Raw genomic sequence first — 18429 nt, forward strand, 5'->3', positions numbered from 1 at the left:
ACTCGTTCATTCTTCGATAAAACCACTCACACAAATTATCAACAGACTAACTGAGATGGAGTCTGGAGGAACCATGGTAATTAATCAGAAACACATACTGAGTGATTGGGTTATCGCGAGAAAGCCTACAACGATGATAATTGATGGGGAAATTCATTTAACATCAAATATGATCAACATCAATGGTCTAACCTTGACGACAAGTCATCCAAATAACGTGGTACTCCTAGATATTGAGAAAGTTTTCGTAATTTCACAAATTCTCGTTAAATCAGGAAAATCCAAAATTTGTGATGATCTTACTGGTATATATATTTTCGGACACCAGGAAAGTAGTAGGGAAGAGGCGTTTAGTTATCCAGACTTTTCCAGTCGAGTAGGAATATTCTACATTAAGTCCTGGGCAGCTGAAATGACATGTAAGAAGGCACACAAAATTAAACACAAATGTGCTTTATTAAATGTAACTGGACGACAATACGCCATATCCCTCCTCCACTAGAAAATAACGTAAAAATTGTTCGCATTGTGAAATGCAGTTTTTTTTTGGTAAGAGGGTATATGAATGAGGGTATATGTTTTAGTTGAACTCGTGATTAAAATTGTGGAAGAAACAAACAATTTTATGTTTTAAATCAACAATCGACATGAAAATCCGATCATCGAGGTCGTTAGAAAATTTCAATAGTGGAGTCGTTACATGCAAGTGGGACATAAATCGGTTAGATCTGGCGTCCGTGTACATAACCTTTCATAATTGCTCGTATCATCCGTTTATCGGGCTTTTTGTCTCAAATTCGGATTTCACCAACTAAGTTGACGGTAAATTACAAGAAGTGAGAATTTAATGTGAATTAAATGTGTGTTAAGTGTTTGACAGATATTTGTGATATAATCGTTTTGAAGGAATAGTGGCGCTAAAAAAGAAGCATCAGTGGGGTGATGACAAAAAACCGTTCAAAACACATGGAAATAGAAACGCAATTTTTTCTGTTAAATAATAAGCTATATGCATCATTCTGCAAAGTTATCAGTTTATATGAAACTACTCGAAAACACCAGGTTCAATTGTACGAATCGTGATTTTTTTTCATAACCTAAAATGTCGGAAACCTCACATCCATCTCGCGATCCAAAAAATCTCAGCGAACCATTCGCAGTCATCGAATTTCTCGAGAAAAACGAAAAAGGGCTACCATGCATTGATTTGGTGCCGAAAAAATGGTTTAATAGTGCAGAAGAAGACACCTGTAAATTCCCACCGACAACTGAATATCATCTACTTGACGACTACTTGGAAAAATTGCACTCGCCCAAGGACTCTTGGCAAAGTTATCCATTTTGCTTCATCACCGGAGCAGGTACAAAAATTGAAATGACTCCACTTATAACTTGATGAATTGCTCGATGGGTTCATTTCAATATTAAAGGATCATATGTTGATTGTGTTCAGCTGATTTGGATCAGGGTCGCAGAAGATTAAAAAAGGCCCAAGTAACTCTCAACTGTGAGACAACCGATGGTGAAAATGATCGAAAGGGGGGGAGGTCCGAAACTTCCTCGAAAGCAAAAATTTCAGCAAAACCCTTAACTGCATCAAAGTCTCAACTAAACAACATCTTTAGTACTAAAATCCCGATTCCACCTAGAAATCAAACTCCAAAGTCTGGTAAGTCCTGTTAATATGAAGTAAAAGTCAATTATCAACAATTATAACCACTCTTAACCCCAATTATTCATCCCCAATTTATTCAACTCTCGTATTTAACATCAAAAGACCCATCGTTCCCTAAATTGGGAATTAGATTGACCGAATTTTTGAAATCTTTTACAAAATAAATATTAATTATGTATCTGTGCAGTCATTACATGTGTATTTGTCTCGAAACATCGTTTTAAGAGAGAATCGCATTGAATGATTTTATAAGAAAATTTTTATTATGTTGTGGTCGAAAAATATTAGGTTATTTTTTTTTATTGCAATTCTTTACTCATCAAAAAATTGAGTCGCTAACAGAAATCACTACGTGCGAACAAGATAAAGTGGAAAATTTATGATTTACACTTGATATGATTGTTTATACATAAAAGCATTGGAATGTTGAGGGGACGAGAAACGTTCCATTTTTCCCCACCATCTCTTATGTAGGAAAGCATTATAATTCTGTTGTGAAGAGGTAAATCAAAGTGAACATCTACGGAAAATGGTAAAATTTTGATAGAAACCTTTTTTGTAGGAGCGATAGGTTCTACAAAAAAAATATTTTTTCAAATGCATGCATTCTTTCCCCACTTTGAAATAGCTATAAAAAACAAAGGCTGGAGACAACTTACGTTGTGTTACTACTTCACTACAAACTTGTAAAATTTCGTAGGTATACAAGCAAAACCAAAGACAAGATTTCAAAGCATTTACCAGAGTGGATCTGACTCTGAAGACGAAAATCATGATTGTCTTATAGCTAATCCTGAGGAGATTCGAGCCTCAAAGGCTCAAAATAATTCTGGCTTTTTGCAAATGTCGAGTAAATCGCGATCTGTACCAACAGGTAATAAATCAATTTTGAGGTAATATGGGACTGTAGCACGTAATTCTAAGTTCGTGTTAATTAAATGATCCGGTCAGGGATAAATCATCATTTTCAATAATTTCCAGGTGCATGTTTATCATTTAAACAGCGGTCAAGGAAGAATATTACTTTGCTTAAAGACGTCGAAACTGATGAATCTGAGAGCAATGATTCCTCCGATGGAATTCTGCAGTCACCTACAAAATCGATGGACTCAGCGAGAAATACAAGAAAAGAACTTCATTTGACACCTCCTTCACCACTAGTCCATAACGCTTCAGGTAAAATCGGCTCGGATATTCCATGACCAATCATCGGCCAAGTTCCTCCCGCATGAAAAAATTTATATTTATAAATATTTGAAAATGGTCCAATTTATATTTTGAACATTCTTTACAAAATTCGGAACTTATATAGAATTAGATTATATTATATATTTTTGGTGGGGGCTTGGGTAGTTTTTTTTTCATCTGATGCTGCTACCCATCAATTTATATCGTTTGGTCCTCCTTTAATTTCATAAGGTAACCGAAAAAGGCGTGCATCGTCTACTACACGCGCTGAAGACGGATTGAATTCGATTGTGAGCCCAGGAACTCCAAAAACTTCACGATCAATGATGGTACCCCCTGCTAAGATGCCAAAAATGCTGGGACCACAAAACCAGTTGTCATCTAGTCATTATGCTGATAATGAACGTCGAATCCTGAACTCCCTTCGAGATTACTTTGATCAGCAATTAGATGAAAAGCTCGAAAATTTAAGACGCAGGATGGCTTACGATTTAAAGCAGTCTATGAATGAGCTCAAGACCACAATCATTGGCACTAATCTAGCCCCAGCTTCTGGTCCTAGCTTGCTTGAAATACAGAAGCAGATGTCTACGCCACTACTATTTGAAATGGATGATAAGTTCCAGGAATACGAAGCGATATTGACAACGGACCCAAATCTCGTAGAAACACTGGTAATATATCTGAAATTGATCGTTTTTCTTCTTTTTTATGTAAAATCAATAAATTGGGCGGTGACACATGCACTGGGTTCGTTTTCTGGTGATGAAAAAATCTTTCATCACCGGGACTCAAGTCTACGTCACTGGAACGCTTTGGTTATAGAACCAACCCGCTGGCGATGAGCCCAAAGATGTCTTCTCATGTTCATAAATTCAAAAAAATTTCCCTTCTTTTATTTTTAGCGATTATTCATGAGAGTTTTGATAAGCAATAAAAAAGAGATGAAAATATGTGTTTCCACTATCCTATCTGCGGTTCTGAGGAAGACAGTGTCACTGCACTATTCTGGTTACGGAAAGGAAGCTGGCGGAAAGAAAAAGAAAAATTTTTATAACACTACAGTATGCAAAGTACTGATTGATGTGATAATTGAGGTAATAGGATCCAGCACTGATGAGAAGAAGATAATGTCAGAAGTAAGTACTTGGTTGTCACGTTCTGGCGATCGAGAGGGTGGGCGTAAGGAACGACAACGCGGGTCAAGTCATCATAACGAGAATAATTCAGTTTGTTCCTTTGATACCAATCGATAATACTTCATTTTTCCGGGATAAATGGAATTGTAAAATCACTGTGTTAATATGACTCCATTAGTTCATTTTCGTAATTGTATTAGTTGTGATATTCTTGATAAAAGGTACGATTAATAGGAAAAGTTTATATTATCAATATATTTTTATCGCGAGGCGTTTCATTGGGCAGAATATATATTAATATATGAATATTGTTTAGTATTCGGCTGTCATTGAAGTATTAATTATATTTATTATATTTCTCCTGGCGAGGTCGGAAATCCAGAAGATGGAAATAACAATTGGAAAATGTGATGTATCTTAGCATAATAAAGTATTTTCTATGTCATTTCCTCATAAGTTAGATCACGGGAATAAATATCCGTTGTTGGTTCAGGGATTAAATATTATGTCCAAAAGTTTAAAGGGAAAAATAATAAGTGGATTTTTAATTTTTAAGAAAAATTCTAATGAAAGTAATTTCAGCCATTGAGAGCTGTTTTCAGTATTTGGTGATTCAAGTCAAATAATATTTATAAGGTTGAAGTTTCACAATCGGACTGCGTCCATATTCCCCAAAGATTTCAAATTTAAGGGTTGAAATTAATTAGTTATATGTAATCCTATCCAAGACTTTTTTATATTTCTAAGTTTGTTTGAAAGAGTGAATATAATAAGCAATATTATATAGAACTAGCACACAATCAATGCAACTAAATATCATTCTGTGTTCCGGAGTTGCAGATGGAGAAGACATTATTGTAAAAAAAGGACGTCTTTCCGAGATGAAAAAATAATTCTTATCAGGATAATTCGTATCAGCAATTGTCTATGGATATAAGAATTAATTCTTATCATCCATAGCGGAATAAATTATCCATAATATTGCTATTATAATGACTGTTTTCATGCTTGAATTGAAGCACGATAATTTATCAATTCTAAACTACTAATTTAAAAAATAACATTGGTGCGTTATTTTGTTGGATATTTTGTTAATACAATCTTCGAATTCTGAAGACTGACTGCTAATATTATTAGATTGTAAGAGAGAGTTTATTAAGACTTAATATGGTATGTCGTATTAAATTTCGGATTCAAATGATCTACGTAGATTATTTATTTTAAAAGCGGATGAAAATAATCCACAAAAGATTTTTCTACAATTTATACCTGCAATCATTTTTTTGAGTTTTCATATTCTGTTCGCGGAAAAATCTCATAGTTGTGATTATCTTTCATGAAAATTGGAGATACAAACACTGCATATCTTTAACTGTTCAACCAAAATCGGATGAAAACATGTACTATGTCGATAGGAGGAAAAAAGTTTTTGATTGGCTGAGTTTTTTTGTCAATAGATTTAATAAATTTAAATATAAGTTTTGTCACATAATAAAACTGTTTTCTGTATAATGTTGAAGGTAATAAATACATGTCTGCTTATCAGATATACCGTTCATATATTTATTGGTGATTCTGAACCCAATACAGGCAACGGTTGGAGCCTGGCCACAGCTCTGGTCGTAAATCTGGGCCAATTTCGGGCCGAATGGTCAGCCCAGAATGCGGCCAAAGTTCGGCAATAGGTCTGGGCCAATTTCGGGCCGAATGGTAAGCCCAGAGTGCGGCCAAAGTTCGGCAACAGGCCTGGGCCAATTTCGGGCCGAATGGTAAGCCCAGAGTGCGGCCAAAGTACGGCGACCGAAGTCTGGCCAAAGTTCGGTCCCAGGCCTGGCCCCGTGTTATCATCCCAGGGTCTAGCCAAGTTCGGCGCGAGTTTGGCTGGAGCCCGGGTGCCGAGCTACGGCAGCTCGGCGGCCGTGCTTGTACCAAGGTTGGCCCATTCGTTTTTTCCTACCTGGGATAGTCGCCGACGTGTCGTAAGCGATTGTCTACCAGGCTTTAAACTTTAAACGCATTTTTCTCGAATCATCATTTTCTGAAACGGTCAAGGTCCTACAAGAAAAAGTATTCAACCGATTGCTTTGAAATTTACATATGTTCTTCTACTCATTTATAGTTATCATCCCTACCAGAATTGTCTATTTTCGAAAATATTTTCATATTTTTTTTAAACGGTTTTTGACGAAAAAGAACAAGATTTTCGTGATTTTTTTTTTTGAAGTTCAATATTTTTTTTTTTTTTTTTTCAATGAAATTGATTATATTTGGTAGGGACGATAGCCACAGATCTACTAAATAATAATCCATTCGATTTTTTTATCTCAGACAACATGAACAGCCGCTATCACCTTGACCAGTGCACTACCTTTTTTTGTTAGGGACTGCTTTGACTTAAAAACAATATATGTTAAAAATGTAAAAACCGAAAAAAAAATTTTTTTCGTACATTTCAAAATACAAATAAAAATATATTAAAAAATCAGCATGATTGAAATTTGTTGACGCATAAACAAAAAATTCCTAAAAAGTGGTAAAATATAGGCGTTCACATGAGAGTAACCCCTTAATACATCAAGTACATCAAGTTTCTTCAAGTGATATCGTGAAGACACCCAGTGGATCCCTTTAGTCAGTGTGACAGACAGGTTCACTAGGACCCTGCACGATTGGCCAACTGTGCGGCTTGGGTCTGCCAGGGTTTCCCTCAGCCCCTGTGCAAATGTGGTACTGTTAGAGACAAAGTCGGTTCCATGGTACTGCAGAGGGTGGGAACAAAATGTAAAGGCCGGAAAGGGTGTGTAACTGGAGATAAAAACAAAAAAATAGAAATAAAAAAGAATACTAGGGGAAAAAATTCTGCATGATGGCAAAAAATAGTTGAAGGAAAATCAAGATTGTTGGTGCGAATTTTTTCACCTCACCGTCTCTGTCAAACTCCATAGCATGAATTTAATGAACTGAAATTGCAACTGCCGAACACCAGTCTCCAATGGGAATACTCCAGGGATTGTTGAACAATTAAGCTAGGAGAAGGAAATCGAATAGTTCAATTGCAGTATATGGATGAAAAAATATGGCGTACTTTTTCCGAACAGCTTTGAATTGTCATTTGATTTGGAATGCAAAACCCCTTTTTACATGCGATCGAGTTGACTGCACTATGTTTATTTGATAGCCACTTGCCAAGTTATACTCTCTTGATCTAATCCACGGAAATTTCATTTTTTGGGGATTCTCCCGTCCGAATGGAAATCTTACATTTGAGCGATTTTTCGATTCTCTAATTTCAATTGTTAATCATCTAGAATGCTATGAAACGCGCAAAAATAATGTTTTTTATATCATGTCTGTTTGTATGTGCTGGGAAATTTGCAATTTTGAAGATTAATTTTGAAAAAATATGGTAAAATTTGTAGCTAAACATCTGAATTTTTAACTGATGATAGCTACCATTAATCGTTACTATGATGCATCGTTTCAGTTCGATCGGTTTAGCAGCTCCTGAGATATAACAGCCTTTGTAAATTTCGTTTTTCCTTCGTATCTCATAAACTACTGCAAGGATTTAAAGTTTTTTTTTCAAAATACTCGACTTCGATCAATATAGATAGGTCCTAACTATATTGATCGAAATATATGTACATACTTTCATGTGGAAAAAATAACAGATATCGCCGTTTTTAGGTTTAATCATCATAGAAGTTGTAAGGCTCATCAATTAACAAAATAAGAGATAGCGAGTAGAAATTTTGTACACTTGCAACTCTCCCAACACAAAAGGCTGCTACTTCGCATGAGCGCGATCGGCCAGGCCGTTCCAAAGATATTACACCTTTTGCGTGAATGTATTGCCTTGAATATCTCATGAACCAATGGACAAATTTCATTTTTTTTCAAAATACTCCTCTCAGTGAGCATCGTACAAAGTTATAAAAATGTGTAGGATCAAAATCAAATTAAAGGATAAATGATTAATTTATTTTATGAAAGGTTACAGAATATTATAAAGTCACACAGTAAAAATTATCTTAGGAGGATGATGAGAGTATCCTCACGCGTCCGCGGTCAGGTCACAACTTAAACTAAAAACTAAACTCGTACCGCAGCTCACACCCGAAAATGCACTGCCTTTTTCTCCGTTTTTTTATCATAAGTTTTCCTCCCTGAGTCCTTCAACAATGCAGGGTCTGTCCCATGAGTAACCCCACATGACCGGACAACACTCACCATTGTACTAGAAAAAATCCTCAAAACTCGAAACATGACCATCGTAAACCAGTCATGTTCGAGGCACGCGTCTCCATTTTCTCCCATAAACAAATACATAAATTACATTAAAATCCTTACGTCTAAACAAACCTTAACGTCCACTAGAGTTAAAATGTTCTTTCACGCGTGCACAAATATCTAATATAACAAAGCACTCACTCATTCATTCTTTGTTTATTTCACACATTCCACAAATGTGTAGTCCCTTTAGTACAGAAATCGCGAGATATTGCCATTTTTCGTTTCTCTCAATATCTTCAGTATTCTATACTGAATAATTTGATGAAAAATTGGGGTAGCAAGTTGCAATTTGCTATCATCATATGTATCAACTCAGGGTTGATACACTCGGGTTGCCGAATTAATATCACTCGAGATGTGATTCTTTCACTGAAGTCTCTCCCAGTGTTGTTTGACACTCGATTAATAAAACTGCTTGAGATGAAAGTTAATTAACAGGAGAAACTAATAGAAATAATTAAATTACATTGACACTGCACCTGGGTTGCACAAAGTTCAAAAATGTCATTTTTTATTAACCACGGCTTTTGCGTACACTTGAGAGATACAAAATTACGATGTCACTTCACTTCCAAAAACGAACTAACTTTATGTTTCCTTTTTTCTCGTGACAGTGTCGGAAGAAAGAGGAGGGAATTTGCTATACAACAATTACTTGTCGTTTTTCTGATTGGTGGACCAATGTGATCTATAGATGGTGGGAGTAGAGAGGTTGTGATTTGAAGAAAGGCAGAAATTAGACATTTTCGAAGTCATAAGTCCTGGCTACGAGAAGTTGGCCCCTTTTTTTTGCTGTGACGACTTGCAACGGATTAGATTAAAAAACAAGGTGCTGTCTTGTTGACAAAAAAATAGTAAATTGCTGAAGAGCTGATGGGTTTTGGGAAAGACGGTTTTTTCAAGATGATCAGCGGCTTTACCCAAAACTAATAGGTCGTGATTTTCTTTGGAATTGCCGGATTAGATGGATGAAGAAAAAGGATTGAAATTGCAGTTATTCGCGTCCTCTCTCTTCTTTCGGTCTCCAAAATATCTGGTAATTTAGGATATTTTCATTTTCTGGAGAACAAAAAATTATAATTAAATACAATCAGACCATGAATAAAAATAGATTTTTTGGAGATGAAACATCATAGCTTTTGGGATATGAAAGCATCAAGCGGCGAATAGGCCCGATCCGTCAGGTGTGGAGGGACCCTATATGTGTGCACGCAATCATTTTATATATTCAGTTACGTGCCAATTGAAACAATAGTTATTAAATTGTATAAAATTCCAAAGCGCATCTCCTAGGACATATTGCAAAAGAAATGCTGGTTGCATACGTCCTTCACTTGGCCCATACCATAAAGTCCCGTTTGAAACCAAGGGTCAGGTAATACCATTACCTGGCCATTAACTACTTTAGTTTGGATTCGTTTATACAACCAAATCATAAGAAAGTTTAAACCTTAATATGGATACCTCTTACCAGAAGAAGTAGGCGAGACCCTCAATGATGGTGGGTTTGTAAAATTAGTTTTGAGTTAGTTACATTCGAACATTCGAAGGAAGAAGTAGTCTCTTCTAATCCATTGCCCACAATACGAACTTAGTACAATAAACTTTATATCTTACAAGTACAACATTCCCCTTATTATTTCAAGGCGCATCCCTCTAATTTCGCGTGCGCGGCATATACACGATTTCAACGAATGTGTGAAGGTTTCGTGTTCTATGCCTATACGCTTCTCAACAGGATGGTAGTTACAAAATTCATAATTTTTTAAAAAAGATGTCACTAATCGCTTAAATATATCATTTTAAATCCCCTGGCCAATGTCAGTACCACAACTAACTCAGATCGCGAATATCTACCTTCTTATTTTTGATATCGAACTTGTGAGGGTCCATTCGGAAGCATACTGCCAAGTGAATTGGTAGAAAGAAAAGCAAAAAATAATAACACGCAAAGTTTCGGTCATATCACAAAAAAACATCGAGAACCGCAAAATCGATTAAATCCAAGGCGTCCGTTTGGATGCAAAAACAAGAAAGTAATTAGAGAACACAAATATACCCTATTTTCAACTATCTAATAACGATGATTTGTAGAGCTTACGATAGCCCCCTCCTCTGAATTTTATGTCTAAAACAATCGAAATTCAGTGCGTGTTCTCATTATGTCAACACGTATCGAACGTGTTTCGCTAAACCGTACCGTGCATAACTGCTGAATTATTCTGGTGTTGTCCATCGAGGGATATTACTATTACCAACTGAGTACTATAACATTGGAAATTATACAGTACAATAGTAACTTCAATGTATTATATAATATGAGAATTCGGGCAGTGGAAATATATTCACTGGCTGCGGGTAAGAGTAGGATAGGGGTATTAGGAGTTGGAGCGGAAAGTGGCATAAGGCAAGTTGTTGTTTATTATACTGTTTTCGGGACACGGAGAGATATATTTAATAAAAATTACGGAATTGGCAGTTCATTCACCGATTACGGAATTACCTGCGCAGGCGAGAAATGTTCTAGGAGATCTAGCGTGGAAGCAATCATGATTCCATCATTGAATTCTATATTAATCCAACATGAACGGTATATGCTCCTTCGAAACTCAATCCAAGCTTGAAAGAGTCTTGTTACGCCAGGTTGCAGGACTCAGGATAGAACGAAGCATAATTTTATTGTTGAATCAAGTCTAGACTCATTCAAAATCAGAGGCAAATGGTCCATTCAGCCCATATAATTATTAGGTTCATAATTAACGTATCTCAATGCACCCGATTATATTCTACTAAAATATTTCACAGAGTTATCAATGATAATTAATTATTGGGGAATTATCGGGCAATTCGAAGGGTAGATAGAGGATTGTCGGTCAAGCCTCCATCGAGGCTGGAAATTCCGATGTTTTTAGGTCATGTCGGTATCTGTGTATCCGATAACTCGTGTTATTGGAACTTCATATTCCAAAAAACTTGACATAATTCATATACAGTGAAGTTCAATCCGAAAAATTACAATTTTTTTTTCATTATAGTTATGATTTAGTATTGGGTAGAGGAGTGTTTTATAAATATCGAGTATTCATATAGTTCTGGACTTGGTCTGGTCCGCATACTAGGCAACGAATTGTCTGAATATTTTGTGTCTTATACAAGCAAATTGATTAAGTGTTTGAGCAATTTGTATTTACCAGCAGTCGAAACAATTCAGTCATCAGTGCATGCAATTCACATTCGAACTAATGAATCAGTTCCATTCGAAAAATAATGTATTGTGCCTCTATGGAGTGATGAATGTCATTGTTCATTGTCATCATTGTCGTAGTAATCATTACTACGACATAGTAATAGAGTTCGTTCTCTAATGTTTTATTGATTCTAATAGAGCCGATCATTTTTTCATAAAAAACCCGAAACAAGAAAAAATGAATTCCTAGCTTAGTTTTGGAAATATTTCCAAAAAACTAATTATAAACCAATCACGATTTCTCAAAAACGGCTCGACCGATCGAGCTGAATCTCGGCCCAGAGTTAACGTTAACTGTCACCGACTATTTGACGAAATTTCTATTTTTTAGAAAATTTTTGACTCACCTACACACAAACATTTTCAAAAAATTTTGTATTTTAACATTCCAGATCATTCCACATTATTATTATTATTATTATTATTATTATTATTATTATTATTATTATTATTATTATTATTACTATTTCCAAGCAAAATAATAATTGTATTTGAGGTCTGAAGGGAACAATTGCAATGCTTCCATTAGGAAGCAAAGGTTGAATGAGGATCATATGGATGCAACATCACAACTATTTAGAAGCGTATAGACATATGATACGAAATCTCCACAAATTCGTTGAAATCGTGTATATGTTACGCACGCGAAATTAGACGGAGGCGCTTTGAAATAATAACGGGAATGTTGTACTTGTAAGATATAAAATTTATTGTACCAAGTTCGTATTGTGGGCAATGGATTAGAAGAGACTACTTATTCCTTCGAATGTTCGAATGTAACTAACTCAAAACTAATTTTCTAAACCCACCACCATTGGGGGTCTCGCCTACTTCTTCTGGCCAGAGGGACCCACATTAAGTTTAAATTTTCTTATTATTTGGTTGTATAAATCAATCCAAACTAAAGTAGTTAATGATCAAGTTATTGTATTACCTGACCCTTGATTTCAAACGGGACTTCATGATATGGCCTAAGTGAAGGACGTATGCAGCAGCCAACATTTCTTTTACAATATATCCTAAGAGATGAGCTATGGAATATTATATAATTTAATAACTATTGCTTCAAATGCCACGATATTGAATATATATAAAATAATCGCGTGCACACATACAGGGTCCCAACAACAACCAAACTTTATCCCCATGTCGATCAGCCCATCTAAAACCATGACGGGCCCTTATTATTGATATCAGATAATTTTTCCTATCTTCGGGAATACGAGACTGTCCAAATTAAATTGCCGTTCAATTTTTAAAACAATTAAATCGATTAGTCGTACATTTCCAGATAAATCTCGAAGCGCAATTGAAATAATCCCCGATTTGTCTATTGAAATGACCCATCGGTATCAGCAGACACTGGAGATGGGTGAATTCTATCCTTTCTCATTCCCTTTACTACCTTCGAAAATAGATCCGACAATCCATTTCCATTGGCATCGATTTTACACGGCAAAGACCCTGCGATTCGTCACAGTAAGTATCTTCCGTATATACTACACGAGGGATACAGTAAACCCGACGATAAATTGTATTGTTGTTGAATGGAATGCCCGCATGTGGATCTCCATTTTATTTCAATATTTGTTTTTTTTTTCAACAAGGATCTTTTCTTTGTCTAATTGTACCGGAAAGTAATCTGACGAGGACTGGAATTCTTTTGGTCGTCGTGAGGTTTATATGAACAGCAAAGATAAAATTGTCCACCTGCAATTCTCATAACAATGTCTTAAAAGAACTCTATTATTTTCATTGAACAAACTCAAAGATTTTCGAAAAACTACAAACAATTTTTGGAAATCTCGATATTATTTGGAATCATAATGTTCTCATCCATTTTTTTATTATCATTCTTATTATAATTATTTACAGTATTATTATGTTGGAATTATTTTTTATTATTTTGTTATTTCATGGCACACTTTTCGTAAAAAATGTGACAGCGGAAAGTTTTGTTTAGTGCTTTTCCTTCCGCTATTTTTCTTTTTTTTCATCATCCAGAATATTTGTGTGCACTCGTTCACTGAATTGATATTGAAGAGATGTTTGTGAAATGCTATTTTCTTTATAAATATTTCAATTATTTATTTAGTGTTTGTGTTTAGTATAAAGTAATTTAAAAACGGATATCAAATAATGTTTATGTAAAATACCGAGAGAGTCTGTCTGATATTTTGACTACTGAATGTAACCGATACGGTGTAGGTCATAACCAGCCCACTGAAACTCACCTAAAACCCATAAGGATTTGCTGCCCCGTTATTGTCACCGATCCAGATGGCGCAGGATGTTATATGCTTTATCCCCTCCCTGCGATTTTCATCCCCACTCCTCGATTTCTATGGCAAATCCTCATATTGAATGTGCGTTCAAATTGTGCTTTTCTTTCTGTGGTTTTTGCGAAAAAAAAAATGCCATCTTGCGCGGTTCAAGGATGCAAATCGGGTTATAAAACGAATCCCGAGAGAGTACATTTTTTTTTTGATTACGAAAAAAAGATTAGCAGAGTGGAAAATTGCATTAAATCGTGATGATTTGAGTGTTGGGAGAGCTGTGTGTGAAAAACATTTTGAAACTCAGGAAATAGATTGGACAGAGAGAGATGCTATAATTAGAAATGGACAAGTTTTCGGCAAGGTATGTTTACACATTTTTTGTTCATGAAAAATAATGTCATATTCGGGTAAAAAAGATTTGTATATATGTCTTAGACAATTTTAAAAGTTCCACGGCTGAAAAAAGGAGTAGTTCCGTCCATTTTTCCCTGGACCGAGGACTGGAATTCTCTTGATTTGAAATGCCAGGTAAAAAACCCAGATCTGTGTCATTACGTGGAAACATTGAAAATCACACATCTTCGATTAGCTTTAATGAATTGGTACGGACTAGGTTCAAATTTCCTGATTAATATATTTTTTAATTATTGTATGTATATAGCTAAGATAAGCACGTCATTCTCATTTTTATAATATACTAAATGTCAACAAATTATCGTTTTTTCTTTATTTTTTCTGCCAACGCGCACAAAAACCCTGGCGCGTATTCAAATCTTCAAACTCCCAAGCGAGATCGAGCATATAGCGAGATCGAGCATATAGTCATCAGCGCCACCTAGGACGTGACAATATCTGGGCAGCTATCGAGCAGGAGTTGCAGTGGGCTGGTCATAACTTAGAAAAGGTACAAATGTTGTAAAGTGTTGAAATGTTGTCTAAAAGCACGGACCTCGACGAGAGGCGCGTGGGGGAATATTGACCGTAATAAAATGCCCTTAAGACGATGGGAGCTGTCCGGGAAAGATTCGGTCGATTTCCTCGATGGATTTAAAATTTTAGAATTTTTAAGACGGGGCTTTATCACTTATAATATCTTTAGTTTCGGGGGAAAGAAAATGCACAATAAAAGAAATTTTTTTCTGCGCCAGAACAATTTGTTTGGCACTCTTGTCTATTTCTATTAATTTATCAAAAACTTTCAGGACAAACAACTATACAAAACCTTTCCTTGGCGCATTTTTTACGAAAATTAATTGCAGTGTTTTTCAGCAGATTTCATAGATTTTTTCCAAATTAAAACAAAGCTTCTATATTTCATAGATTTTGTTTTTAAAAATTTCATCTCGACTCCAATCGAATAGAATGGATTTTCCATTGTACTTCTTTGAATGTTCACAAAACATTCAGATCCATGTTGTACGTACACTTGAGGCTCCCATTCGAGTGGATCAGGGCTGCCAGGGCGACGAATTCATCCTGACAATTTTATAATGTGAAATCGTGAGAATGTGAATATGGAACAGTTGCTATGTACATATTTTCTGAAGTATCGATTTAAAAAATATGGAAAATGTACCATTGGAAAGAGCATAAACCATTTATATTGCATAGCTACGGGCGATATGCTAATTTACAGTCCTCTGTTTGAGGTAATTATTAAAAATCAGTCCGTGGTAGGGTCGTGGAGGGGAGGGTGGTTGTACCGTGAGTAGATACTGGGCATGAGTGGGTTCGAAATGCAAAACGAACGTGTTCTTTAGGCATTTCGGCTCCCGTCGTAATCAAAGATAAACGTCGAAATTTTTGGTCCTTAGACGGGAAAAAAACAAAATATTATTTGACCCAATGTAAAAGATAATCCACCGTTTCAGAAACAAGTTCTGCAATTTCAGTAGCAAAGCAGTAAAACGAGATGAGTTAACTAATCCCTGAGTTGAGTTTTTGAGTAATAATTCCAAATCTAAGAGGAATAGCGCAATTTTTCACATAAAATTTGTTATCGTACTCAATGTGCCTCACAAAATAGGTTTGTTTGAAACTTAGAAATTGACTCTTCAGTGCGGTCAATACCGAAAAATCCCCTAGTGACAACTCGGATCAGAAAATTAACAAGGTGACCCAGAAGCTCCGTCACTTAGTCTCAAGCTGTGATAGCGAGCAGTTCATTACGAGAAAATCTCGTCACAGTTCAGTACATCATCACACTAAATTTAAGAATAAATTTTCCTTATCTCCAATCACTTCTTTATAGTTCGGTTAAATTTGTACATCAACGGAAACGTGAGTTTATACTTATGGACAATCACGATTTAAGTACAAGCGAATTGAGTGTGATCATTCGACTTTGGTGGCATTTGGCCCCAATACCGTATTACAGAAAAAGAACTCAACGAGTGACGTCGAATTTTCCCACCGGGTAGCCCTAAACCACCCTTCCTACAATTTCCATCCCACACCCACCCTAAAATTACCTGTTGTTCGATTGTATATATAAAATGTTGTTTAAGATAACCGTGGAAAACCGTTCGTTTCCAAAGTTTCTCTGAAATTTTCCCCACGTCATACATAATGAGCAGCTTCAATCCCTTATTAGTCAACTTGAAGCACGTACGTTAAAACAAAATTTGTTTCCCGAAAAAACCTTGGCAACTTGTTCACACCGAGAAAATTACTTGTCTCTTAAATATTTACCAAAATTCTTATCACAGATGACAGCAATACAAATTCTACGGACGGCCTCTTCCCGAGAATTTAGGTGGACTCCATTTTGTAGCTACTCCGAACCACAATGATGGGCCCAACTTAAGGGGTTATTCTCATGTGAGCACTTCAAAAAATCGATTTTTTTTTTTTATATTTTGACAGTAAAACCTATTGAAAACATGCTGTGAAAAATTCAGACCGAAATTCATAGTATTTGATAAGTTACAGCTCATAGTCGGCGACGTGTCGTAGGCGATTGTCTACCAGGCTTTCAACTTTAAACGCGTTTTTCTCGAATCATCATTTCCTGAAACGGTCAAGGTCCTACAAGAAAAAGTATTCAACCGATTGCTTTAAAATTTACATATGTTCTTCTACTCATTTATAGTTATCGTCCCTACCACAATTGTTTATTTTCGACAATATCTTCATATTTTTTTTTGTTTTTAATGAAATTGATTATATTTGGTAGGGACGATAGCCACAGATCTACTGAATAATAATCCATTCGATTTTTTTATGTCAGACAACATGAACAGCCGCTATCACCTTGACCAGTGAACTACCTTTTTTTGTTGGGGACTACTTTGACTTTAAAAAAATATATGTTAAAAATGTAAAAAACGAAAAAAAAAATTTTTTTCGTATATTTCAAAATACAAATAAAAATATATTGAAAAATCAACATGATTGAAGTTTGTTGTCGCATAAAAAAAAAATTCCGAAAAAGTGGTAAAATATAGGCGTTCACATGAGAATAACCCCTTAATCATCATCTGCAACACGGCAGATTCCACAGTAATTTCACGCCCTCCAATGATTTTTCCTCCAATCAGAAAATTTTCTTTTTCCTCTCTTTGTACAAGGGAACAACTTTCTTGCACCCACTCTTCAATTTTATACGTGAATATTTTTAGTCGGTTAGTACAGCAGAAGATTCCAACGAGACAACCTCGAGATACAACCCTCTGTTCTAATATCGAATTATAGAAACATCCGATTTTTCCAAAAAATACCAAGTGCAACAGTGATAATAGTAAACATTAGTTTTGTGTATCACGTGCGAAATAATTTACTAAAATTGTGTTACCAACAGTTTTTTGTAAACCTTAAACGAAAAATTTATTAAATATATGCTGTGTCTTTAGTGAATTGTGGCTAATCATTAGAATCCCTTTCATTAAACCTTCCTATCCCACTGCTTTTGGGTCACTCGTCGTTAGCAGCAGTACCGGAGAAGAAATTGGCGTACCAAGCAGTGTACTTGGACCTTACAATCAAGGAAGGGTCGACTTTAAATTTATTCGGCTATCGCGTCAATTACCCGATACACCCGTCCTCAAACGATGTTATAACCAAAATCACGCTATCTCTCTTAGATTCTGGGATCTGGGGGCCTGTTTATTGCTGAATCTTGATTTATGAAAGACTGAGGCCAACGTTTCCTTTTCTAACAAAGGCACTTCTGAGACATATGTCTGTGTTGGATTTCGGGGATTTCCCCGGGTACAAAATTCACCCTTTCTAAGTTTTATTTGCTCATTTAAGTAAGGATGGTTTATAGCCACATTATCCGGGATTTCCCTTTGTTGTGAAATCAAGGGAACTGTCCACAGTTCTTCCTTAGTTTTTATAACATTTGGATATTTCCAAAATAGATCTGCTGACCAAAAGAGGTCCCAAAAAGGAAAAAGAAAATATTTCAGGGGGTGGAAATTATATTACCCTCTTTGGAGCAACTGAGTCTAACCTTGTAATACCTCTTCAGTCTCTTATAGATATTCATTGAGAGAAGTGCCTTCTGTCTGTCAAGTCTTAGAGATATTCAAAATTAAAATTAATTCTGAAAGTTAACAAATAGGTCTGCTTATTTAATACCATAATCCAACAATCTGTTTCTGCCTT

General features: G+C 35.6%; 1 protein-coding gene across 1 annotated transcript; it reads left to right on the top strand.

Annotated features, from left to right (window-relative positions):
• The first annotated feature begins 954 nt into the window (after window positions 1-954).
• Window positions 955-5561, top strand: LOC135159968 (uncharacterized). Its single transcript, XM_064116055.1, has 6 exons — window positions 955-1361; window positions 1454-1669; window positions 2376-2549; window positions 2657-2851; window positions 3095-3537; window positions 3769-5561. Exons 1-6 carry the CDS (start codon window positions 1103-1105, stop codon window positions 4117-4119), a joined length of 1638 nt encoding a protein of 545 aa, XP_063972125.1. The 5' UTR covers window positions 955-1102; the 3' UTR covers window positions 4120-5561.
• Window positions 5562-18429: the final 12868 nt, after the last annotated feature.

Source organism: Diachasmimorpha longicaudata, chromosome 3, assembly GCF_034640455.1.
Source record: "Diachasmimorpha longicaudata isolate KC_UGA_2023 chromosome 3, iyDiaLong2, whole genome shotgun sequence".
Taxonomy (NCBI): domain Eukaryota; kingdom Metazoa; phylum Arthropoda; class Insecta; order Hymenoptera; family Braconidae; genus Diachasmimorpha; species Diachasmimorpha longicaudata.